This window comes from Peromyscus californicus, unplaced genomic scaffold (genome assembly GCF_007827085.1).
Source record: "Peromyscus californicus insignis strain IS unplaced genomic scaffold, ASM782708v3 Scaffold_3__1_contigs__length_106647218, whole genome shotgun sequence".
NCBI classification, from domain to species: Eukaryota; Metazoa; Chordata; class Mammalia; order Rodentia; family Cricetidae; genus Peromyscus; species Peromyscus californicus.
Genome location: NW_026294551.1, coordinates 75,564,457 through 75,590,761, shown reverse-complemented (window position 1 = coordinate 75,590,761; position 26,305 = coordinate 75,564,457). Strand labels below are relative to the sequence as shown.

Here is a 26,305-nt window from a genome sequence, read left to right as displayed (position 1 = left end):
CAATTATAATGCCAAACTCATCCCTTGTATTGGTTGACTTATTGAAGTAGACAGATCATAAATGATGAGTACATGAACTTAATTATGAAGAGTATTTTTAATGTAGGCACTCCCAACACTCTTAAAAATGCTTCAAGGACATTAAAATTAAATATGACATTAGTGAGTCATATCCTATAACTTACAGGATATTAAGTATGAGAGGTGTTTTTGGTTTTGTTTTCCTGCATTCAAATTTCCATGACGTTTAAAATAGTATTTTTGGCAATTTTTCAGATGGATGGGTCTGAATTAATAGATAAAAAGGGACCAAAGAATAAAGGTACTAGAGATGAATGAATGATGAGCTCAGCCTGGGAAGCCTTATCCTGTCCCCAAGTAATGCTAGAATGCACATTTCAGGTGGATGCTACTCACACACTTGATACACTAACAATGTTAAATGAAAAATAAAACACCAATAACATCATTTTCTTCCATTTGCTGAGCAAATCTTTCCATTAAATAGAATAAATGCCCTACTTCAAATATATTTCACACTCCATTGTTGCTTTCCTTGTGTAATTAAAATGTGGAAGGTAGTTGATTTGGGGAGGGAATACCTACATTAAAAATACCCCTTCATAATCAAATTCAAGCACTCATTTCATTTATGATCTGTCTACCTCAATAAATCAACCAATACTTCATTTTAAAAGCCATATAAAGCTCTACTAACCCATCTTTATACATTTTAATTTAAAGTGTCTGTCTACTCATAGCAGTGCCCCATTCATTTATTCTATAAGTATACTCTGTCTTGTATGGGATAAGCAACATACATGCTCAGAGCTGTGGGTAGAAGACGAAGAGTTCAAGTAACTGCCTTCTGAACTTCACCTCCTAATAGGGGAAATAGTCAGGAAAATAAATAGAGTCAGTGTGTGTGTATCCTGCTGTCTGACACCAGGTAAAGCCAAACACAGAGGAGGGAGTGCAGGTTCAAGCTGAGAGGACTTCAGAGAAAGAATGAGAAGAAAGCAGAACTTGGCATAACACACACACACACACACACACACACACACACACACACACACACACATCCATGGATAACATGGATAAAAGATCAAATGTAGGTAAGATTTTCAAGTCTGACCTTGATAAGGGCAAGGGTATCCATACCCTTGCTGTTCAAGTGGCAGGTCTGTACAAACAGGTGACCTTGGCTTCCCAAACCACAGTGGCTAAGGGTTTGTTTCTATGGACATGAAAGCCAAACTCCCTGGGACATGCAAGGCCTACTGGGGCAGTACAGTTCTTTTGGATGTCACTGGAACAATAACGAGCAACTTTGACACGGAGAGGTGAAGGCTAAAGGGAAATGCTTCTCATAGGGGGACATCAAAGTCTGATACAAATTGAAGTCACAAGTATGCAGAAAATATAGACGGACACAGAATCTATCAGTAGCATGGGGAAGAGTGGAGAAAACCATGCCTTATATAAGTCTCCTAAGGCAAGTCTGATGGCTTTGGTCTAGGAAAGCCAGCGGGGGGCATATCTGAAGAAACCAACGTCCTACTGATGGGACGCTTGACCAACTTCCATTGGCATCCTGACTCCCCAAATGATAGACTCCCCTTTCCTTCCCACTGATGTGTATCCTCATTCCCCTCTGCTTGAGTTAGTTTGACTAGGTCACAGTTCTGTGAGCCTTCCCAAAACAGATGAGGTGTCACTGGCCTGAGTTATGGAAGGCACTGGCCATTCTTCCTGGCTTTTCCTGTTTTACAATGTGTCCAATTTACAAGTATTAGAATGCCTTCTTCTGACCCTCAGTGAATCTTTATCTTACTTTAGAGTAAATAAATCATGTTTTAGACATCACACTGAACAAATTCAATTTGTCTTCATGAAAAATAGCCCTTGGAAAATGGGCACCATTGTGTACTGATTAAGACTGTAGTCTGAGCCAGACTCTCTGAAAGCCCATCCTAGCTTTGCCATTCACCGGACTGTGTGACCTTGGCTGAGTGACTGTACTTCAAGCCTATTACACCTGGATAATACTGGTGCCTGTCTCTTAGAGCTTTTATAAATATTATGGGAAAATTATGAAGTAAATTATATACAAATTTGTATTACATAAATAGATATTCATGCATACATGATCAGTAAAACTTATGGTCTGGAGTGTGTAATTTTGATCAACAAAGAGACACTCAGAAGAGCCATACACTACCAATACATCACATTACTGGGTACTTGGTTTTGGTGTTCTTTCTGTGCATGAACAAGTGGGAAATTTACAATTACTGAACACACACTGAAAGCTGGCTCTATATAAACCACTGGCATGAAGCTAAAAATTGATAGAATATAATCTTTGTGCCAGAGAAATTCCCAGGGCAAATGGAGGGCTGGATTCAGGTCAGAAGGCTTCATGACCCACCTTAATTCTATCATCTGTAAAATGAGGGTGTCTGACCAAGAGACTCCCATGGTTTCCTTTTCATCTAGTTTTACATTTACTAGGGCAAGAGATCATGGCAGCTATCAATGACTCTACTACCTTTTCAGTTTTGCTACTTAATAAGCACTGTGCTCAGTGATGGTGTATAAAATGGGTGATCAATACTGTACTATTTGGAAGGTCTTCAAGGCTATGATCTTAGGATTTGGCTTCTAAAACGTGTTGGCAGAAGCAAGAGTCTTCCATAGACTGACACTTCACATGCTAAGGCAAGTAGCAAAGTACAGAATTGAAATATCCAAGCAGGAATCTGCCTCGGAAGACACAGGGGTTAAAACACTTAGATCCATCCTGAGTTCTGAGGGGAAAGGTTATACAGACCATGGTTAGTCATCAATCCCTGACATTCAGGCTGAGGCTTTCTTTGTTGTTCCCCAGGATATCAAACTCACTAACAGACCAGGAACTGCAGTCAATTAGCTTGCGTTCAAATTACTATTCTGCCATCTCAAACCAAGTTATTGCATCTCTCCTTTTAAAGTCTGTGATAGTCTGTGCTTTGGTTTGCTCTCTATTGCCTTGATTAATACCATATCAAAAGCAACTGGGAAAATAAGGTGTTTTATGTATGTATGGATGGATGTATTTTTTTAGCTTATATTTCCACCTTATAGTCCATCATTGGGAGAAATCAGGGAAGGACCTAAAGCAGGAACTCAAGAAAGAGCCACAGAAAAACACTGCTTATGATTTTCTCTCTTGGGCTATTTCAGTCTGCTTTTTCATATAAGGCAGGACCACCTGCTCAGGGGTGGCACTATCCACAGTGGACTGGACCTCTCACATCAGTCATCAATCAAGAGAATAAACACAAGCTTGTCTATGAGCCAGTTCAATAGAGGCATTTTCTCAACTGAAGTTCCTTCTTCCCAGATGGCCCTGACTTACGCCAAGTTAACAAAAAAAATCTAAGATAGTCTAACTTGGGTAGGTTATAGCTTATAAGTTAGGTTCTATTTTTGAATGGCAGGAGAACCATGGAATAGATGGAGCCTGAAAAAAAAAAACTATGATGATGGCATCAAACACATATATAAAGTACCTCTCCATCAGGCTGTACTCTAAACACTACCTCCACTACCTCTTATAACAGTCACAACAATTCTGTGAGGTATGTCCTGGTGTGACCTCTGACAAATGGCAGCAGAGAGGAGTTTTGGAATGCATGAAAGGCCACATGGTAAATGGTAGAAGCACGAACTATAATTAGAATGTTGCTTTGAGAGCCCAAAACCTCAACAACTACACTATTGTGTGGAGCCTCTTGTGACATTCCGTTGTCAGCACTGAGCCTTCCTTTGTGACAGATGCTGCTGCTCATGCTTAGCTCACTACTGCATGAGGACAGGACCCTCATGTTAACATATGGCACACTAGCTGGTCACTTTAGCACAAGGTGAGTAAAAAGTGCGGGCAGTACTCAGAGAAGGTCATCCACTGCCTGTGCCAATCACGTGAAGTAAGGAGCGAAATTTGCCCACTGCCAAATCTAAGCAGAAAATGCCACAGGATACCTCAGATGGCAAAGGAAACTGTGACACCAGAGAGCAAAGACAGATGAAGGAGCCAGTTCAGAAGATTCAGAATCTGACTGAAGAGCCATATCACAAAACAAGTGGGGAGAGAGGGTCCTATACAGTGGATTTTGAGGTCAAACATCCCTTTGGACTCACTAGCCATACATCTTTCACTGAGTCTCTTAACTTCTCTGAAGCATCGCTTCTTTTTTATTACAAAGGATTGTGGGTTCCTTTTTATTACAGAGGATTAAAACTATTTCATTTATATAATTGTTTTGGAAATTTGATGAAAACGTTTAAATGTTATGAACAGTGCCTAGGAAAGAGTAGACACTAGAAATATTTTCTTTTACAGCACAGCATGCTTAATGAAGAGTGTCTGATTTCTGAGTGCATTAATATTGGAAAAGCATGTACTTTCCAAAGTAGAGGAGATTGAGAATAGTAGTCAAATTCTCTTGACCAGTCACAGGCACTAGGGTATTCTGCCACAATCATAGGAAGAAAAATTAGTTATCTTTGGATTTATTTCTAAACAAGGAAAACTCATTTGTCAGTTCAGGTTGTTATAGCAACAGCTCTTGCACAGACTTTGCAACCTTAGGTTGGTTGGGCAGAACACAACTCTGACATCAAATCAAACATCGGCAGTGTTCAGTGTTGGATAAATTGCCAAGTCCTTAAAAATGTCACCAACCTCTTGGTTTGTTGTATTCTGGGTGTTTGATTATAATGTAAAATTTTCCAAACCCCTAATTTTTGAACAAGCATATTCAAGCATATAAAATAACCACTCTTTTCGATTGATAATGTTTAAAAGCTCTTCATAAAATGGCACACTGACACCTTGTTGATTCCTGCTGCTCACTCATCTCCTATCCTCCAGTAAAACATTGATTAATACCTTGCTCTATTTTTACAAGATCTTCATTGTCAGTAAATTACTATTTGTGACATAGAATTATAATTCTAAGAGAATATATTTTATGCTGTGACTGGTAGATAAAATATACTTTTAACTTGCAGGGCAAGACCAATTTTCTAATACTTGAGTTCTATTTGCTCAAATGCATTACTGTTATAAAGCACCAATTATGACTAATAGTGGAATTATTCTCGCTGCAGTAAGTACTTGGTGTGGTAAAGCTTTAAGTACTCTGAAATGTGGCACTCAATTTAGTTAACTACAGGAAATAGTTGATTTCATATAGATTATTACCTTAATGTCACACTGCTCTCCAAACTCACATGTGCCCAGGGTATGTGGTGTTCTCTATTTATTTGTATTCACTTCTATGAATCTTGTCACATGAAGCATTTTCTACAAGTCATATTTGCTCAATATTGATGTTATCAAATCTTGAGCTCTTTCTTTCCACCACAATCCCTAAATCTCTCCCATTTTAGAGCTGGGTGTCAGACCAGATGAAAATGACAAAAATGGGGGGATAGATAGGTTAACCTCCAGCAGCACAGGAGGACTTGGGTCCTCAGCTAAGTTCCATTGTAGAAGTCACAAACTATCATGCTTTCAGAGCCCAACCATCCAACTCTCTCATTAGCCACAAACAGAAATTCTTCCAAATTATCTTTTTACCCCTCAACCCTGACATATCAACGAATAGGCAAGGTTTATAAGTTCTACCCTTTAAATGTCTTTGAGTTATTGTTCTTTGCTATGCCTATGTGCTTGTCTTTTTCATCTTTAATGCTGTAGTGTAAAAGCTGTTTCAGTTTATACATTTTTACAAGTTAAATTTAAGAACACTATGGCAAATGCAGGTCAATAAGGGTCAATTGTAATCACCTGGTCTTCAAACCAAACCAAACAGGGTAAAAAGCCACCTCTCACACATAAATTGCTAGAAACTTTCTCTATCCCATCGCATCCTCACTTGCAAGCTCTAAATAAAATCTGGTTGTGCCCTTCTCTTTACTTAGGCATTTCTCTAAATCTTGTTTGTCCATAAAGAACACCAAAGTCAGCCTGGAATTGGTGGCGCACACCTTTAACCCCAGCACTCTGGCAGAAGCAGGTGGATCTCTGTGAGTTCAAGGCCAGCTTGGTCTACAAAGTGAGTTCCATGACAGCTAGGAATGTAACACAGAGAAACCCTGTGTGTAGGGGGGTGGGAGGAAAAAAAAAGAACATCAAAGTCCAAATGTATGTATTGAGTACCAACTACAAACAGATCATAATGTGTTCCAACACATGACCTGGGACTCATAGCAGCCACATGGAAATTTACCAATGTTGCATTCCAAAGTTGATGTTGGAATGCAGGAGGCTATTCTGCATTCTATAAAAAAACTGAGACATTTTCCTTCAAGACGGAGCTATGGAACACTAGGGCAACTTTTGATTATATATTTCTGAAATTTAACTATGGGTATTGAAGAATGGTCCATTCTTAAGCCTGCAGCAGTATCTTTAGCCTTGGTTTTAGATACCACATTTAACACCAGTGCCAACGAACACCACTATGAGTGATTGACAAAGGCACACAGAGAAAGTATGCATAAAATTCTAACACATGCAAGCACTTGTCCTCTGGAGAGGTAAATACAACATGATATGCATAAAAGCAGCCACAAAGCATCAAGGTGTGTCATTTCCAGATAGGAAAGATGGAGGAAAAAAAAAAAAACAGACCAACTAGCAGATGCAGCCTGAGCAAGCCAAGCACAAAAATGAATTTTGTGATTCAAAAACAACATAAATATCAATGTTCACACTTGGGATTCTCCCAGGGAAACCTCACCATTTCACTTTGTTTGTATGACTCCATTTCTTTATCAATAAGGAGTTGTTTAATTGTCTGTCCATTAACTTTTGACATCAGAAGAAGAAAATGTATTCCCAGGGCAGCAGATTAGCATCTGTGACCTTCTCATTAGTAAGTTAATTATATTGATTCTACAGACTCAAATCACTAAATTAAGGAGACTTCAGAATACACACATGTTATTTTGCAACAGTCTTCTTTTCATTTGAATTTCAACAAGTCAATTCCTGATCTATATAATGCCCTGAGCACCAGAAATAAGACTGTTATCAAAACATACATATTTCTTTAAAGGAATAACAAAACAAAACAAGGAAATACAGCTTGTCGCCTCTCATTTCCATCTAACCCCATGCAATAGCAGAAAAGATTTCCCTCCCCCAACTAGAGACTTCCAGTGAACCACAGTGATGGACAAACAGGTGTAATTTGCCTGCTATCACTCTGAGATGATTCTTGAAGCACAACTGTACTTATACATTTCAACTCTTGCCTGATGAAAGGATTCATTGTTGCTACTAAAATTGGTGAAAACAAGTACTTTCATTTTATCCTCCACTTCTTTCTGAATTATTTCCTTAAGTGGTCAAAGACTATAGGATGCGGAAGCATTATCATGGTGGAGGGAAGGCATACAAGATATCTTAATTGACAGAAATGAGTCTAAGTTTGGATTCTCAGCTGGAGAAGGACTGAAATTAAACAGAAGTTGGTATTCATACTCAAGCTGAACAGAAATTCACTTGAACTTAAATGCCAGGTTATAGGATACCACTTTCCCACATTCTTTTGCTGTCTTGCTTCATGCTTCCCTTTCCCTTAGTGAGAGCTAATATATTTTATACAGTTTTACTTACAATTGTGAAGTTCATGACTTTGAGAATCCAGATGGTCATGGCCAAGTTCACCAGTATTAAAATCATGAGGAGTAGGACAAAGAAATACAGGCATCTTTTCCTCCAGCCGTAAATCCCCACTTTGTATATGTGTGGCCCCTCTGAGCTGGGCATGGTGCTCCTGTGGTGTGAGTACTGTTCCTGAGGCATCTGAAATGAACCAGGCACAGAGAAGCACTCACATTAAAACACTGAGAGGTGGAAGAAAAAAAGCAGAGGCATCAACTGATGAAGAGATACGGCTGGCAACTGGCTGTACATTCCCACCTTCCTGACAACTCTAAAAGTCTGTTTCCTCTGGACCAAATTGGCTCTTTCGGGTACTCAATTCAGTGCCCTTATTTGATGCAACCTTCTTTTCTGGTGTGTGTATAAGACACCCACACATCTCTGAAGGAAAGATGCCCTGGAAACCATTTTCCAAAGAACTATTAGAATTCCAACTGTGTTTGGAAAGAGATATTCAGAGGGCCACCAAAGTCCTGGGGTACAATGTTGAATGAGTCTGAGCAAATAAATTAACCCCAACACTGCATATGTGTACCGCAGAAATGACTACTCAAACAATTTACTTTGAGAGTTAAAAACAAAAGTCTCAAAAGCAACAATTTTGCCTGCAATAGCTGATACTGAGACCTTTTCTCTATTTGGAGTTAAAAAGAGTCTTGTGGACACTTCAGATGATTGCTAAACCTTCACCCAAAATAGTGACAATGTCCTCATCTACTGTGTGCTAATTTCCACTGTACCTGAATTGCCAGCCAAGACTAATTCTGTGCTATAAGATGATCTCCCCATAACTCTCTTATAGATCACAGAGTATCGTAGGGGATAGGGCCACAGCTTAGTCATCACTCACTGGTATTTTTACACATGAAGATCAATGAGAATTAGAAAGAATTCCCTGGAAACCTGGAGGATATGAGACTATTTTCTATTTAATCATTCTGTGAAGTAAGGAAACATTCACAGAGTTTTAGAGTCATATCTGTAAGGTCCCTTGATTTCAATCTGCTAATTTTCAAAAATATCTTAGTGGGGATTAGAGAAATTAACCCTCTGCAGTTGACTATAAGACTTCTGTTACAGCAAGGAGATAAATGACATAGGAATCTTAGCATATGAATCTTGCAGTTCTGACCAGTGAGACACTCTGGAGGTAAGTGCAGGGAAACTAATGATGCTGCATCTCACTTGGGCTGTTTCTCTGTGAGTCACCGCAACAAAGAGTATCACTATTTATTTAGGTATGAAATGATCACTTGTTGGAAAGATATGCTCAATAAACATAACAGGGTGATGATATAGATACCAAGAGTTTTAATACATAGTAATAAGTTGAAAGAATACAGTGATTACTTTGAAGAGGAACTCCCAGTCATAGACATACACATCAGAGTCAGTGGTGGTGCTATTCTAAAGGCATCTACAATCTTTTTAATTAAATAAAAATAACAGATTGTGTACCCAATAACCAGTAACACCATAGCCTACCCCATTGCCCTATAGGTAGACAAGTCTGGAATATCCTCACTCAACCTCAACTAAGCATCAAAATCCAAAAGAAACCTAATGATTACAATTACTGGTCTCCAGTGTTAGAATCTGGGGCTCAGGGAGACCATTGTAAAAATGCTGCCCAGGGGATTCTAAACATTTTAATGCATCTGAATACATAGCTTCCCCTTGAAAATCTCTTTTCATAGTATAACTATGTTCAGAAAAAAATCTTGTAACTATCATGTTAAATAACAAGAAAGCAGAGCCCCTTGGATCATCTTCAAAGAACACTTAGGGTCCCAGGAAGCAGTGAATTTTTGTCCAACACCATTATTGACTGGTCAGAGATTTCAAAGCCCTGTCAAATCATAAGGTTAGAATCCAGATCTTTTGCTGTATAGCTTAATGGCCTTTTCTGATTGGTGTTGAGGCCTTTTATTCCCACCACACTCCCAAATCTTCAGTTTCCAACTCTGTAAAATGAATCAAGAGTAGGAAAGGCAGGGGGGAACTTCCTTGGTGAGGTTATAGTGGAAGGCATTACAAAGCAAATTAAAGTTACCACTGTAAGTCATATGAATAACCCTTACCAAGTGGGGAACTCACATAGGCTGAGGGTACTATTTTTTTCAACAATCCAAATATATTGAATTGCTAAAAACAAATAGGCAAGACAATCTTGAATCCATCTTTCTTTTCATTCTTTCTTAGAAAAACAATTACAGTCAAATGAATGAAGTTGAAGATTTAAGTCCTCCCTGGGACAGTCTCCTTTGAACAATCTTGAAGAGGCCCCAATACTGTGAGAACACAGCCAAATACTCCTATGGAGCTGACCATAAAGGATACTGTCAATGGAATTCATTAGACACTGTCTTTCTCTACTCTGGTTTCCTTTCCCATTGGAGCTTTGGAGGACTTACAAGTATCTTGAAGATTCAATGAAGAGGAAACTGAACTAAGAGCTCATACACCTGGGAAGGTACAGAATATATTTACATGGCTTGTAGCATCCATACAGGTACATCATGGATGGCTCTCCTGCTCTTGGAGTGTGTTTTGGAGATGTTTGTTTCAACCCATGGCATCATCAACCCACTGGACATGGGAACATGACAGTATTGACCCAAAAGGACACGCTGTAGGTAAAGTGACCCATAGTGGGCAGCACGAATATGTGGAGAGTAAAGAAGAGGTATGCCAGCAGCAATGGGAAATTTTCACATGAGTAAAAGTTTAAATCTACAAGTCAATTTTCATGGACACCTAGTCAAAACAAAAATTCTCTACTCTCATGAAAAATACTGAATTCACTACATATAATTACACTCTACTTATTTTTCCTTTTGTACAGATATTACAGAAAATAAAATTAATTATAATACTTGTGTCTACAGGTTATATACAACAGATATTCTTACATAGAATTGTAAGCTTTACATATCACGACCATCAATAATTAAAATTTTCTGTCAGAACTATCATGGGAGACAATTACCTTCCTATCTATACACACTATCTTACCTGAACACAAAATTACAGTGGTAAACAGTTGTCAACTGAAAACTGTGACCACAAAGTATTGATGTGACACAGTTGATTATTAATAATTTTATCCTAGTTTTTACAATATTACCTTTTAAAAAACAATGATTTATTTTCTTTTCTCATTATAATTACATATTAATGTCTTTAACATAAGTTTGTTTTAAGTTTAAGACTTTATTTTTTCTAAAAAAAAGTCACTAAACTGTTCATTTAAAGCTTCTACACTCTGCCGGGCGGTGGTGGCGCACGCCTTTAATCCCAGCACTCGGGAGGCAGAGCCAGGTGGATCTCTGTGAGTTCAAGGCCAGCCTGGACTACCAAGTGAGTTCCAGGAAAGGCGCAAAGCTACACAGAGAAACCCTGTCTCGAAAAACCAAAAAAAAAAAAAAAAAAAAAAAAAAGCTTCTACACTCACACATCTAAGGTCTTCCCACAGTCTCACTCCTAAAGCACCCCACACATAGCTGAGGCCAAGGCAGCACCACAGATAAGGTTGTCCCATGGATCCAGGGGAGAGACAGTATAAATATCTCATTGGATGAAGTTCCTATGCTTGAGGAAACCTAAGAATCACCCTCAGAAATGTGTGAATGACAGATTATTTGGTCTCACACCAAGGTATTTTAATACAGGAATTCTGGGGTGTCTCATGAATCCCTATGTTTAGAAAGCCTCAAGCTGATTGTGACACTGATTGGAGCATGCCCTGAAGCATAAACCAAGACTGGACACAGAAACATAACCCAGGTACTGTCATCCACCACCTCCCCCTGAACCCCCCTACCCTGGTTGTTGCCACTGCTTCCCTCTGGGCCAACATCTTCCTCTCTTCACTTTCACAATCCCATATGGTTTCTGAGGCATTTCGTCCTTGGAGTTTCTTTCATAGCACCCTAGTCCACAATCTTATTTAGTTTTAAAATGTATTTTTAAAGGAATGTGGCTATTTTATTGCCACCCCAAATTAATTAGCTGTTAAAGAAACAGATAACTTTAAACAGTTTTAGTAGTGCCTAGCTACTTACCAGATCATCTCCCAGACAATTTGCATATACAAATAAAAACCTAGCAGGATAGTCATTGTTATTAGGAATTATTATTTAACAGATAGAATAGAAACAAGCAATAGAGTTAATAGAATCAAGGGATAGAGTCTGGACAGCAGTAAATTTAATCATAAGTTCTTCATAGTCTTCTGTGTTTTCTATTTGTTTTCCTATTCTCATTAATGCCCAGGCTTTTCATATCTTCAGTTACGTGTGACAATTTCATCTACAGAAATGGTCTATTAGAAACATCTATCTTCAAATTATATTGGACTTTTCTTATTGTTCATTTACCTTGGGCCTCGAAGTTTTGTGTCCTGCCAAATTCCCTTCCTGCCTGGCATTCATTCCTGGTTTGTTTTGTTTTTATTTTCCTTTTTCTTTTTTTTTCTGCTTTTCATTTAGGAGATTGTAGGCTCAGAGTTTACTCTCTTCCTCTCTCATTGTCTTTACTAGATATCTTCTCTGCTTCTTTCTTCAAAGATCATGTTATGAATCCATATTCTGTTTCCCTTTAGAGACAAGCACCCAACGTCATCTGTTCATTTTGTACCTCTATGGAGATAAAATTGTTTTATCTTCTAACTCCAGTTTCCACATCAAATTTATCTATGTAAGTATTTTTCATCCATTTGTCTGCTCATCAGGTAGTTCTAGAGTGTTGATCAGATTGAATAAACCCTACTGTATTCTAAAGACATGATCAAGAAAAGAAGTCATTCTGCCTTCATGAAGCTCACAGTCCGGACAGTGGAGGGACATTGTAGATGTGTAAGGACATGAACAAGATAATATTAACTGTCTATACCATACAACTAGTATATGTAAAAAAGGTATAAAATATCGCTTTATAATCACTGACCACGAAAGAACTCTATCAAGATATGTTGTCTGAGCTGGGACTCAACAGCTAATCTGAGGGTAAGGTGCAAGTAGGATTAAGAAGCATCCTAGGCGGTGGGACGAAGGCACAGGGAATACTCTGATGCACAGGCAGCCACGGGTCTGGCTTGAGAGAGTTAAAGCAGAAATGAGCTTGAGATGGTGTTAAAATAGCTGAAGACAGATGAGACCCTAGTGAGAAGTTTGGGACTACTGAAAAGGCAACAAAACACCACAGCGTATATGAAATCAAAATCCAATCCATAACCTTGTAAAGTAGATAGCAGCGCCTAGACCATAATAGTGATAAAATAGATAGTTGTTGCTTGATGGTGATTGGAACAAATTTTTCTCCACCTTCTAGAATAATCATATATTCAATAACTCTATAAAGGTGAATAGTCTAGACAAACAAATGCTACCCAGCTAAATATGCTTCCTATGACATTTTCTTACATACATGGGAAAAAGATCTTAAGTAGAAGTCTCTTCAAGTAACAGTGTCTTCTAGACATGACAGGACCATTATAATCACAAACTCACAGTGTCTGTACTGTCTTCACAAGACTTCATAAGACCTGCACAGTTAACATTCCAGCATGGATGTGGAGGGGGTCATGAGCCCCTACACCTAGCTGAGGAGATATTGACAGTTCATGACTAGGAGAGGTAGAGACACTTTTCTTTCTTTCTTCTTTGTTTTGTTTTTGTTTTTTGAGACAATTTCTCCATACAGCTCTGACTGTTTGGGAACTCGCTCTGTTGACCAGGTTGGCCTCAAACTCACAGAGATTTGCCTGCCTCTCTCTCCCAAGTGTTGGGATTAAAAGTGTGTGCTATCATTGACCAGTTCAAAGAGTCAGTTTTCTTCCAGGGTGTAGCTTGTAGGTCAACTCCACTTCAGTGGATAGCCCCATCTACACACATATATGAGCAGCACAAACTGGGTTCAGTGGGTTATTAAAAAGAAGGGAATGAAGTTGAGAGGTGGAGTGTGGTGGTGGATCTTGGAAGATTTAGGAGAGAAGTTGGGTTGAACATAATCAGAATACATCATATGTATATATGAAATTCTCAATGAATATAATATTTAAAAAAGGAATCACAAGGCAGTAGTAGTTTCCATCAGTACTTACAAAACTTCTTTATGCTGTTTCATGGAATCTTTTAACATTATGTGTATTTCTGAATACAGGCTCACCTCTCCTAAGTATTTAAAACATTCTTGAACTCCAATATCATCACAGATGTGCCATTTATTTCTTCTAATAAATGAAGAAGTGAAAGTCACAGCAATGTTAAGTAGTGCATATCCTCTAACTGTAAGCCAACAAGCAGCTCTCAAAGGACAAAGAAAGGAAACATGTACAGTCTTTGACTTTCCAAAACACGATCATGCTAGTGCCAGGAAGGCCTTAATCCAAAGCATTACTCCACACTTTCACGAGGTTATTTTTAGTGTTCACCTGTTTACAAATTCAGTTGACTTAAATGTAACCTATTTCTCAAGTAAAAAGAGCAATAGGATTATGTTTCCCAGGGAAAGAATATAGCAAACTTTCTCTTGCTTTACCATTAGATTGGCATAAATAGCCAATGGTTAGTGTTATAATCACCCATAATTTCAGACTAGGTGACTGAATACATGAAGAACTCAAAGGTTAAATTAAAAAACATGTAAAAAACCCAAATCAACAACTGGGCAAATGAGATAAACTGACATTTCTCAAAAAATTAACTACAAGTGACCATTAGATGTGTGGATTTTTTTTCAACAGTTTTAAACATCAGAGAAATAAAAACCAAAAACTACACTGAGATTCTACCTCACTCCAGTCAGAATTATCATTACAAACAATTAACAACAAATGCTTGGGAGGATGTGGGTGAATGGATCCCTTATACATAACTGCTGGTAATGTGAATTTGTCCAGCCATTGTGGAAATCATTATGATGGTTTAAAACCAAAACTAAAAATAGACTTATTGTAATGTCCAGCTGTGCAAAGGACCCTAAGTCAGCACACTACAAAAATTCCTGCACATTCATGTTTATTATGACACTATCCATAGAGCTAAGTTACGGAATCAGCCTTGGTATTACTCAACAAAGACTGGATAAAGAAAATGTAAGGACTAGTAGAGTCTGGGCCAACCTTAGAACTTAGATGCTGTAGCCATTGTCCCTCTACTTAAGGAAGCTACACAGGTTCACAGTGATGGGTGCACTTCTGTAATAAGACTCAACATCTGTCCAGACACAGGGAGCAAGCACAGGTTAACTGTTGATGCTCCTTCCTTAATATAGTTGGTATCAAGGAATTCCTTATGAAAATCCTTTATTGTCTATCTTACAACCTTTTTTTTAATATTTTTTTTTTTTTTTTGGTTTTTCGAGACAGTGTTTCTCTGTGTAGCTTTGCGCCTTTCCTGAATCTCGCTCTGTAGCCCAGGCTGGCCTTGAACTCACAGAGATCCACCTGCCTCTGCCTCCTGAGTGCTGGGATTAAAGGCGAGCGCCACCACCGCCCGGCACAACCTTTTTTTTTGGTAGATAGAGAATGCTGGATAGTTAGTTCTCAGGCAAGAACATGCAGCTGACATGCTTGGTGGGTTTACATATGGTGCTTTGTTATTGCCAGATGCCAGTTAATGTTTGAGTACCAACAAAGTTCTTTTTAATAAGGAAAACAATCCTTTCCTCCCAAGTGAAAGTGTTATCCGTAATACACATATAAGGTCTGACTTCTAATTTGTAATATAAGAATACAATAGGCTTTAGGGGATGGTATTTTAAAAAACAAAATTAATTTTAAGGGTATATTGAGGTGATCAAAGTTCACAGTCATTTTCTTTTCCTTTTTTCTTTCTTCCTCTCTTTCTCTTTCTTTCTTCCTCTCTTTCTCTCTTTCTTTCTTTCTCTCTTTCTTCCTTTCTCCCTTCCTTCCTTCCTTCCTTCCTTCCTTCCTTCCTTCCTTCCTTCCTTCCTTCCTTCCTTCCTTTTCTTTCTGTAGTCATGTAAAATGAAATGGGCCTTAGTTAGTGCTACTAATTAGGAACAAAGGCACTAGCTAACAGTTTACTTGTTAATTGTGTTCGACTCTGTTGATCATCATACTTCTCAATATCCTCTTCCATAGGGTGGGTATAGATGTAGGTGGAGAATATGATCAAAATATAATATCTGCTTTGATATAATCCTTTTTTTGGCAGTACTGGTAGTTGAACCAAGGGTACCATGTACATGAGGTAAGCACTCTCCCATTTATCTACAGCCACAGTCTTTTGAAAGATTAAAAACAAAGCCAGGGTACAAAATGAGAACAGTTCTATTTAGTTATATACCATACGCACTGAAAAACATGAGCAAAACACAGACCTTGCTTCCAATGATGTCCTTGTCCCCATCTTTTTCATAGAAAAAAACAACCCAAAATCTAAAATTAAGCTGAACTTCTAACCACACTATGCACCAGTCACCACAGGTAGATTCTAGAATATAGAGGTTTTCAGAAGGATGAAAACGGTCCTATCTGTGCTTTTATCAACCCCCTAATTTAATGAGAGGGGAAGAGAGCAAACACTCAAGCAGTTGAAACTAGAATTAGCTGCCAGGAAGGAAGCACGAAGGGCCCCCTCACAGAGAACAGAGGCAACCAACCCACTCTGGTCACAGAAGGTCAGTCTGACAAAATGACAACTGAGGTGAGTACAGGAGAGAAGCAGGTTTCCAAAGAGGTCACAGCAAGTTTCACATTGCTGAACAGCATGTCCAAGGCCTGGACAAGAGTGAGCTCACAGGAGAGAAAGCACCAAATCTATAGAAAAAGGCTAGGTGCCAGCACACGCAGCATACACCCATGATAGAGCTGGGGGCAAATGCAGAAATACAAACCACCATATGATTGTATTTGGGAATGAGTATGATGCAAGTCAAGAGAGGTGGGATGTTTGGGTGATGTCTCATCTCAAAATTTCTGGTAACATGAAAAAGCAAACCCGAATTACAGAATTGTACAACTCCTGATGAGTTTTTATGAATAGCAGGCAGAAGTTTCTGTACAGGCTCATTATAGCGTTTCAGAGCTGATTGTGGCACATGAACCATTTTGGATTATCTTGGCACGTGCATAGCCTTCTATTAGCCGGGTTAATTTTGTGCTTTCTGATTTAAAACTATTTGCTGTTAAGTGCTGTTTTCATTCAGCTATACAAACATTAGTCTTGGATTATTAATACCTGGCACAACTTTGGAAAATTGTAACAAACTCATCACTTTGAGATTTGATGTAATAATCAAATTTTTTTTCTCATAAAATTCATCCAGGAAAGCCAATGACTATTTACAGCCTAAGAATGACATTTTCCTTTAAAATGAATATTTGGGTTAATTTAAAAGTCAGGAATTCTACATTTAGCTTCCTGAGAGTTGGAATCTATAAGTTCTAAGCAAACTTTTATTGAAAATTAGACAGATGTGTATGTTTAAAAGAGCAGATATTTAAGAATATCTCATCTAACTTTTAGCCTCTCTCGCTTGGAGAAATCACTTTACTGGACTTTTAAAAAAATCATTCCAGAAATGATCAATACATATAGGGGCCATGTTCAATATATATGTTCAAAGCACACACACATTTGAATTTGCCATTTTATACCAATAAGAGCTAATTTCACAGACTCTGCTAAATTTAAGTTGTCCCACTTATGTAAGCAACAAAAAACATATAGGAATCTATTTATTTACTTATTTAAGATTTTTGAGACAGAATTTCAGATAGCCTAGGCTATTCTTTAGCTCTCTATGTTGACAAGACTAGTCTTGGTATCCTGATCCTCCTAAGAACTGCGATTACAAAAACCATCACAGCACTTCCTTTCAAAATTTTACCTTTTAGCAGTTGGGTGGGGAGGACTGGGAAGAGAAGAGGGAGGGGAAACTGTAGTCTGTATGCAAAATAAATGAAAAAATGTTATTCAAATTAATAAATAATATTCTGTGGATTCATGATATGTGTGTTTCCTTAGATATGAAAACTGAGGCTATTCTGCATAATTTTCTACTCCTGTGTTTATTTAAAACAATAATTGACAGTTTCTACACTGTGCAGACACCAGGCAACAAGGCTGACTCTGTCACTCTCCCAGAACAATGTGTCTTAGTGGAGAAAACAAAGAAACAGTCATGGTTAATATTGATCATCAATTTGATTCAATTGAGAAACTCTTAACAGATGAGTAAAATGCAACTCTTGGTGTGTCTGTGGAAACTCGTTTCCAGAAAGGACTCATTAAGGGGCGAAGCCCTACCCTGAATGTGGGCAGCACCCAGCACCGTCTTATCCACAGGAGATAGGAAAGACAGGTATTATCCCTGCTTCCCATTTTTCATGCTGTTCTCCTTTGTCACACTCTCCTGCCATCATGACAGAAACCTCTGAAATCTGGATCCCAAATAAATCTTTCCTGCTTTTAAGTTATGTCTGGAATTCTATCACAACAGAAAGTCTGATACGCAAATAAATATGTAACTTCATCTATATATCATTGGCTATCAACCTCATGAAGGAAATATTGAAGCAGTAGCAGAAGGATGAAGTTTGGGGCTCTGCTTGTGTTAGACGGCTCCTCCAGGGAAAGCCCTCTGTAATGGAGGGATTGAAGGGAAAAACATGAATGAGCAAGTTAATATGCATAAGGACATGGGGGAAGCACCCATGGAGAAAAGAGAACCAGCAAGCGTGGAGCAAGGCATTAGGGTGGGTTCACTTGGTACATGTGGAGGGTGTTTTCTAGATGATGGAAGGCCACGGAGAAACTGAAAATAAATGTGGTACAGATGGCTAAGAGGCTGTGCAAGCTCGTACAAGCTGCAGTCAGACTCAGTCGTTATACTGATTGCAACAGTAAACCACCACTGCAGAAGCAAGATGTGAGGATGGGATACTACATTGTTCTAGACCAGTGACTGTCAGAGATGAGAATGGAAGGAAGCCATGGATCCCTCTGGGGACAGGTGATAAGGTCCAGACCTCTGAAGATGAAGAAGGGAGGGACAAGACTGGCTGTATGTGGAGACAGTTGGGAAAACGCTGCTACTGGACCCCTCTGCTCCCGGGGACAGGGCATGAGAAAGCTCAGGAGTCCAAGAGCAGCTAAAGGTTCTGGCCAAGCATCATGGAGAATGAGAATGCCATTTCCCAGAGGAGAAGAGGGAGGAAGCAGAGACTCAAGGGCAGAAGGGGCATGTCATAAACAGGGGAAGAGGAGTAGGTAGTTACATAAATATGGAAATGAACATACTCTCCAAAGCATTGGTGTTAACAGAGGCACCTGGAAACAGTCCTGGAATTTAGGCCAGAAACTGACTTCAGACACAAACAGGTAAGTTTCTAGCATATAAATATTAAGTAGTAAGAGCAAATAACTTGCATTTAAGTGTAAATTACTTTCTTCTAATGAACCAGAAGATGATTGAGTATCATTATGTACATCAATTCTCACCATTCTAGAGAGTGAAAATGTGAAATACCACTGATGTTGCTTTATTTACACAGAAAAGTATCTGTGATACAGATGTATACATTCATACTAGTCACTATCAGACATATGAAAGTGTCCATTCCTGACAGTTACTGAGAGGATAATAATCTTAAAAACATTTCATCAATAAATAAATAGTGGACCCAAGGAATGCAGGAGTATTCTCAAGAAAACCCTGCAGGGTTTAGTTTTGGGACTCAGACTATCTTTTCTTTGAATTACATGCAGAGTGAGGCAAAGGCCTAGCTTTCCCTGAATACAAAACAAGGCGCTTAGAATTACCATGGAGGTGTGTGGAATGCATTTAAATGTTCACAGGTACTACCACCACTTGCCAAGGCCAGGTCTTCCTTTGGGTCTTTCTGTGGCATTCTTCTGTGTGTTTGGACTACATTAAGGAACGAACCTAAAGGCCCCCCGCCCTGGCATTATGGCAAGTAAGAAGTAGTGATGGAGGAGACAACATAAAGATGCAAGTATATTTTATTTTTGATGGAGGATGAATGAGTTGGAGGAAAGATGAAAGGATAGGGTAGCCTGATAAATGTCGTATTTGAGCAGAGACCTTGAAGAATCCCAAGAACTGTTGAAGATTTGGTTTTATAAAGTAATCAGACTTCATCTGAATATGATATTCGATATTACAAGTTGAGGACCAGAGACGAGTATGTAAGAACACTCTTGAACAGAAGTCATCAAAGGCCTGACAGCAGGCTTAATTCTGTCATCTGTATATGCAAAGGAAGCTATGTCCATCTATCATGGCTACTGTCTGGGGAATCATTTCAGCTTGCCAGGCACCCAGCACTGCACAGGGCTAGTACTTTCTAAATCCTCATAGATATTTCTGACAAAAGGACAATCACAGCTAAGCCCCCATAGCTTTCCTATGGCTCAAGAACCAGGCTGCACCATAAGGTAATGATAAGCCAGACTCACACACTTCAGATCGGAGAGTGAGACCCAAAGCTTGAAGGGTTTGTGGATGACATGAAGTACCCATCCATCCCTAACAGATGAGAAAAAAGTACTTTCTGGGATGGGGGGGGTGCTGTGGTGTGCAGGCACTTAATCAAGGTCACAGAGTATTTAGTAGTAAAAGTTGGCTAAATAGAGAAACAGTAAGTTTCCCAGAAATTCCAGGCTTCAATCTTGCCCATTTGAACTGTTCTTTCATTTCCCTGTCCTTAAGCATTGCATGCATACCTTCTGGTACTCAAAGATGCATCATGACAAAACTTTCAGCTGCCTAATATAAAACATGTATAAATTATAGCAAACACTTGCATATGCTCTGATGTGCTATAGATACTTCTAGACTTTTATTTAGTTGTTTTATTAATTTTTATTTATTCTTCTCTTATACAATACATCCCAACTGCAGCTTCCCTACCCTCCACTCCTCCAAGTTCCCCCACCTCAGCCCTGTTTCCCAGAAAAGAGCAGTCCTCCCTGAGACATCCACCAAACAAGGCAAAACAAGAGGCAATCCAGTAGGAGGAAAAAGGTTCCAGGCAAAAGAGTCAGATACATCTCCACTCCCACTGTCAGGAACCTCCTCCCAAAACATCAAGCCTCCCTACAAAACACCAAACCCAAACGATAACACATATGCAGAAGGTCTAGCACAGCCCATGCAGGCTCCGTGGTTGCTGCTTCTGTCTCTATGAGCCCCTATGAGCCCTGCTTAGCTGATTTTCTGGGCATGCTCTCCCAGTGTCTTCCACTGAGGCCAGCTTGAATTCAAACTAATGGCAATCCTCTTGCCTCATGTCATCATACCTAGCTTTAAACGTTTTACTGAAATGATTTAACCCTTACAGCATATAATTATCAGTATCTGAGTTAGACAGGCAAAGCAACTGAAAAACCGGGAAGTTTAGTAATCTTCCCAAAGTCACTCAGCCCATTAAGACAGTAAGGAAGGCAGCTTGTGGGACTCCTAACAGTGGGGCAAGAGCTGTCTCTGACACCTTTCAATGCTTTTGTGGCCCTTCCCCTCACACTGGGTTGCCTCAACCAGCCTTAATAAGAGGGGTGATGCCTAGACTTACTGCAACTTGATGTGCCATGTTTGGTTGATACCCATGGGAGCCCTGCCCTTTTCTGAAGAGAAAATGAAGATGAATGGATGGGAGATGGGTAGAGGGGGGAGGAGCTGGAGGGGAGGAGGGAGGGAAAACTGAGGATCAGTATGCAATGTATGAGAAAAGGAAAAAGAAAAGACAGTAAGGAATAAGGAATTCCTGGTTGAAACCTGTTCTCACTTTGTTAAAATGCTCCCAGATATAGGCAAATACCCAGACCAGTATGACTAATTAAAAACTAATTGAAATATAATTTGAAATCACCTTTGTTAAAGAAAGGAGCTTAGTTCTACCTCAACTTAATATGCCATTTTGGTTGACACCTATGGGAGGCCTGTCCCTCTCTGAACAGAAACAGAGGAGGAGTGGATGGAGAAGGGCAGACGGGAGGTTTGGGGGGAAGAAGAGGAGGGAGGGAGGGGAAACTGCAGACTGGATGTAAAATAAACAAAAAAACTAATTAATAAAAAGAAAAAGATAATCTTTGTTAGAATTTGTCAATGGATATTATTAAATTTAAGTCAAAAACAATATTTGATCAATAATATTTGACCATATATAATTCAGTCAGGGTATACTATACGTTACTCTAAGAATAGATATTGTTCTCATGGGAAGTAAACCCTCTCAAACCCATAAATTTTTACAGCATCATGAAAAACAGCTCCAGAAAATGGATACATCCTTCTATAGTGATTTGGAGGTTCCATAAAATTACCATTGATTCAGTGGATTCTCCCTTGACAATTGTTTGGCAAATATCTTCAGCTATTACCTGTGATCCTGGATGCCAGAAACGAAATCTGTAGTCTAAGGAGATGTTCATCTCATGTTCAATCATTTGATTTTATATATATATATTTTTTTTAAATTTACAGGCACAAGCATGGCAGTAAGAGTTACAAGTTGGGGCAGGAGAGTTTTCTCAGTAGTTAAGAACACATGCAGCTTGCTGCTCTTGCAGATGACCCAGGCTCTACTCCAACCACCCACAACAGGAAGCTTCCAACCACTTGTAACTCTATTCCCAGGGAATCTGATAGCCTCTTCTGGTCTCTGTGAGTACCTGCATTGAAAAATGGTATACATACATTCACATACACATAAAATAAAATAAAAAGTTATGTCTTTTGTGATGTACTCTGCATCCATGTTATGAGTTGGTGTACACATTCACAAATGCATATATGTCTATCAGGGTACAATTTACACCCACTGAATATATGCAGATGGTATCCAGAGAGCTCAATGGGTTTTAAACATCTGTGCTTATTTGAAAATAAGACAGGACATATTTCTGTCACTCTCAAAATTCTTCTCATGCTCTTCCTTTAAAAAATATTTTCTTTAAATTATGTGTGTTTGCATATATATTTATGTTGGGGTATTTGCATGTGAATATAGATGCCCACAGAAGTCAGAAAAGGGTGTTGGATCATCTGGAGCTGGAGTTACAGGTGATTGTAAAGTACCTAACATGAGTGTTGGGAAACAAAGTCAGGTCCTCTGCAAAAGCAGTACTACTTAACTACTTAACCATCTTAACTACTGAGCCATTTCTCTGACCCTAGATACAATGATTCTTCTGATTTCTGCCATGTTTATAGCTTTTAACTCCAGCCGCCATTCATGTGAGAGTTTCTATGAACAATATCTCACTGTGAGTCTTCTGCTCCTAGTCACCATAGTAGCTTTTTCTTCCCTCTTCAATAAGATCCTCAGTCCAGCACAACCATGTTCATGTGGAGAATTAAAGCCATAATTTAATGGTACCTTGACTTTCATCCAATGAATACCACTTCAGGAGAACTGAGAAAGGGTCCTTTGAGTCACTGTGTTCCAGAGTTCCATTGAGAAACTCTGCTGAGGCAAACAGAATTGAGCCATATAAATTCTCAGTCACTGGTAGTACAAATGAGTGAAGGAGGCATGTGCCACTCAAAGGAAGAAGAGCTGCCCAGAACTCATCTGCCATGGTGCTATGACAAGTGAGACCACAGACACATATCTTTTGTTTTAATGAATCATCTAGACATTCGGATTTCACCTGTTATGTTAGGATGTAGCTAAGTAAATGAATAGAAAAGGGACAGTAAGTTAAGCATGGCTATAAACAACCATGATCCCGGAGCTTGGGAGCCTATGCAGACAATCAGCAGTTTGAAGCCCACCTGGGTTAAAAAGTTAAGATCCAGTCTTAACAAATCAAATCAAAATAAAAACACTTTGTGAGCCAAAATGAAATTCTAGAACAGCATGCACGTGGATTATGATTTGAGGATCCTCAGTATGTAATATATTGTGGGCAGCCGTTTTACATAGAGGAGCAAGGCCACAGTCCTTTCTAAAGTGCACAGTCTACTTTGGAACTAATGTTTGTCATGACATTGCCAACATTAGGCTGTTCAGACTTAACCTCTTACCTGTGCTCTGTTCCCTAGTGCAAGACAGATGATAACTGTGGCGACCACGTACTCAACAAGAGAGAAAACAAAGTAAGGGTGTGATGGTGGCACTAAATAATGAGAGGCAAAGAGCTAGAAAGATCTTAACAAAAGAGAAGAGAGAAGACAGCCATAGGGACACACTGGAATGGAAGAACAGTGCGGCTCTGCTCCCAGATGCTCTGTCCTTCAGCAATCTTCTCTCGTGAAATACATCATGCCCAGTCCACATTCCCCATCAGGTTTATTTTTCCAGCAGTATGCTGTCTAAGCATCTGCGTGAGGAAGGCAGCTCACCCTGCCACTTATTAACTTTGAGCTCAGTGAAAGCAGAATTAGTGGCTGACCACTTCAACCTTGGCACGCAGTGCCAGGGCCTCCAGGCATTCCAAACACATCCTGTGGAAGTCAGGGTGTTCACAACTGAGTCTGATCCTATCAGAGAAATTGGAAATGTGTTTTGCACAGAGGGAGAGTCTCTGATACCTGACAGTATCGTCTTTATCAGGGAATTGTGCTTGCTTTCATAGGCACCACTGCTTTATTGGTTAAAACCAGAAGAACAAAGCAATTGTATCCACAGCCACCTACACACCCCCAGCATTAGCACAGCCATCAGCAAAGAGCTGCTAGCAAACCAATCTCCTAGGATTTATACACCAAGTGAACCATGGTGACACAGTCCTCTGAATTCCGCAGGCCCAGCTGAGAGTCAGGTCAGGGGCCACAGCTTACAAGGTTTCCTTTAGAGGAGGTGGCTCACATTTGGCAAGAGGAATCTGAAGCAATAATGAAGACAGTCACCTTTTCATGTGGCAGCTAAGGTGAAGTAATGGGGACAATGAAATCTGCAGAGAAATTCAGAGAGAATGCACCCAGAAAGGAAACTATGCAATTCAAAACAAAGCCTTCTCCCCTCGCTGGTCATCTCCAGTCTTTATCATGATCAGGCTACTTCATTCTTTCTGAATTTACCTGGCACCATAACAATTAACATTAACCATGTGTATGCCTAAATCTGTAAAATTCCACATAGGGCTTCATGCTAGGTGTATTCTGCATTCACAACAAATTGTGAGGCAGATACTATCATAGTCCATTTAAAGACTGGGACACGAGGCCCAGGGTGATAATGAAAGCTGCATAAGGTCACAGAGTCGGGATTCCAATGGAGCCTGGGCTCAATTCTCAGCTTTACTGTTCTTTTGTTATGGCAAGGTCATTTTGTCTACTTTTATTTATTTGTTGTGCTCCCTCTCCCTGGTATCCACTCACTTTCTTGCTTAGATGACTGGATTAAAGTTCAGAGAAATATGTTTTTGTCAAATAGAGGTTAATTAGAGTATTACAGAGGAGGATAAAGATGATAGCATGGGTAAGGGTGGATGGAGGGATGGATAAAATACTTTAAGATGTCCAGATTTGGGAAAGCAGATGAAGAGATATTCTTGAAAGTGGAGAGCCTTGGAATTGCAGAAATCATAGATTTTTGAGAAGTACAAAGAAACCACAAAGCATGGGCACCCTTCTAAACCTGAGATCCAGAGAAGAATGGAGCCAAGACCTTCTAGAGATCTCTACCGACACTGTTTATTCCACTTTCAAAACCCATTTCTATGCCAAGTTCCACCATCACCTTCATACCTGGCTTCAGAGGCCATGAGGAAGCCAACAGGCTCCACAGTGCACAGAGGTACATTGGGCTCATTTTGAAGATTCTTGAGAGAGAAAACAGCACCCAAACAGTCTCGGGGTAGAGTGAGTAAAACTATCACTCAAGCCATCGTGTCACATCTTCCTGACATTTGCAGCCAAAACCATACTAGTACTCCTGCAGTAGGCAAAAGTCAAAACAGGATTTCACAAGCCCTGCTCTTGACCTGTAGTTTGACTTGGCTTGAATAGAATCCAAGGGGGAGAACTTTCAGAACTCAGAATTCTCTAACTTTCAATTCTGACTCAGTAGTTTTTGAAAAGTAAGGATGTTGGTGGCTTCTGAGGAGTCTTCTATTACTAAGACCCCCTTATACTGTTCATCTGTCTAACATGGCTTCTAAAGTGTCGCTAAGCATCATTATTTAGTCAGATCACATAAAGAACACTCACAACCCATACTTAGTATCAAGAACCCAGAAGTGTTGTCTCTGTGCACAGGATTGCCTGTGCTTCTTAGGCAAACGATCTTTTCTGTGGTCTTACAGCTTATGTCTTTACAACAGAATTTATAACAGAATAAATGGTTCACTTGGGTTAAGAGTTCAAATGTGTTTGGTTCTTTTTTTGAATGTCAGGAACTTATGGTCAACACTATCTGTGACCTAACTTATAGACTTCCTACTTTTAGATGCTAACAATATTCTGACTTGCATCAATGGTAAAACAAACAGACAAACAAACAAACAAATAAATAAATAAAAGCTCTTCACCTCAACTTCAGGTTTCTATTCAAGTCTCAGAGAGTGAAAGACTGGCCAAAGACAGGCCTTGAAACATTACTCCATGGGTCCAGTGCCTGACCAGCAAGCTTTTGACTCAGCTCTG

The 26,305-nt window shown here is 39.3% G+C and overlaps 1 protein-coding gene across 2 annotated transcripts in view; it reads right to left on the bottom strand.

The window, feature by feature from the left end:
• Window positions 1-26,305, bottom strand: part of Sgcd (sarcoglycan delta) — a 925,964-nt gene that overhangs the window by 343,705 nt on the left and 555,954 nt on the right. For both annotated transcript variants that reach the window (XM_052758279.1, XM_052758280.1), the window contains one exon: window positions 7,676-7,864. In XM_052758279.1, the coding sequence (XP_052614239.1) occupies window positions 7,676-7,864 (189 nt within the window). The remainder of the gene's footprint in view (window positions 1-7,675; window positions 7,865-26,305) is intronic.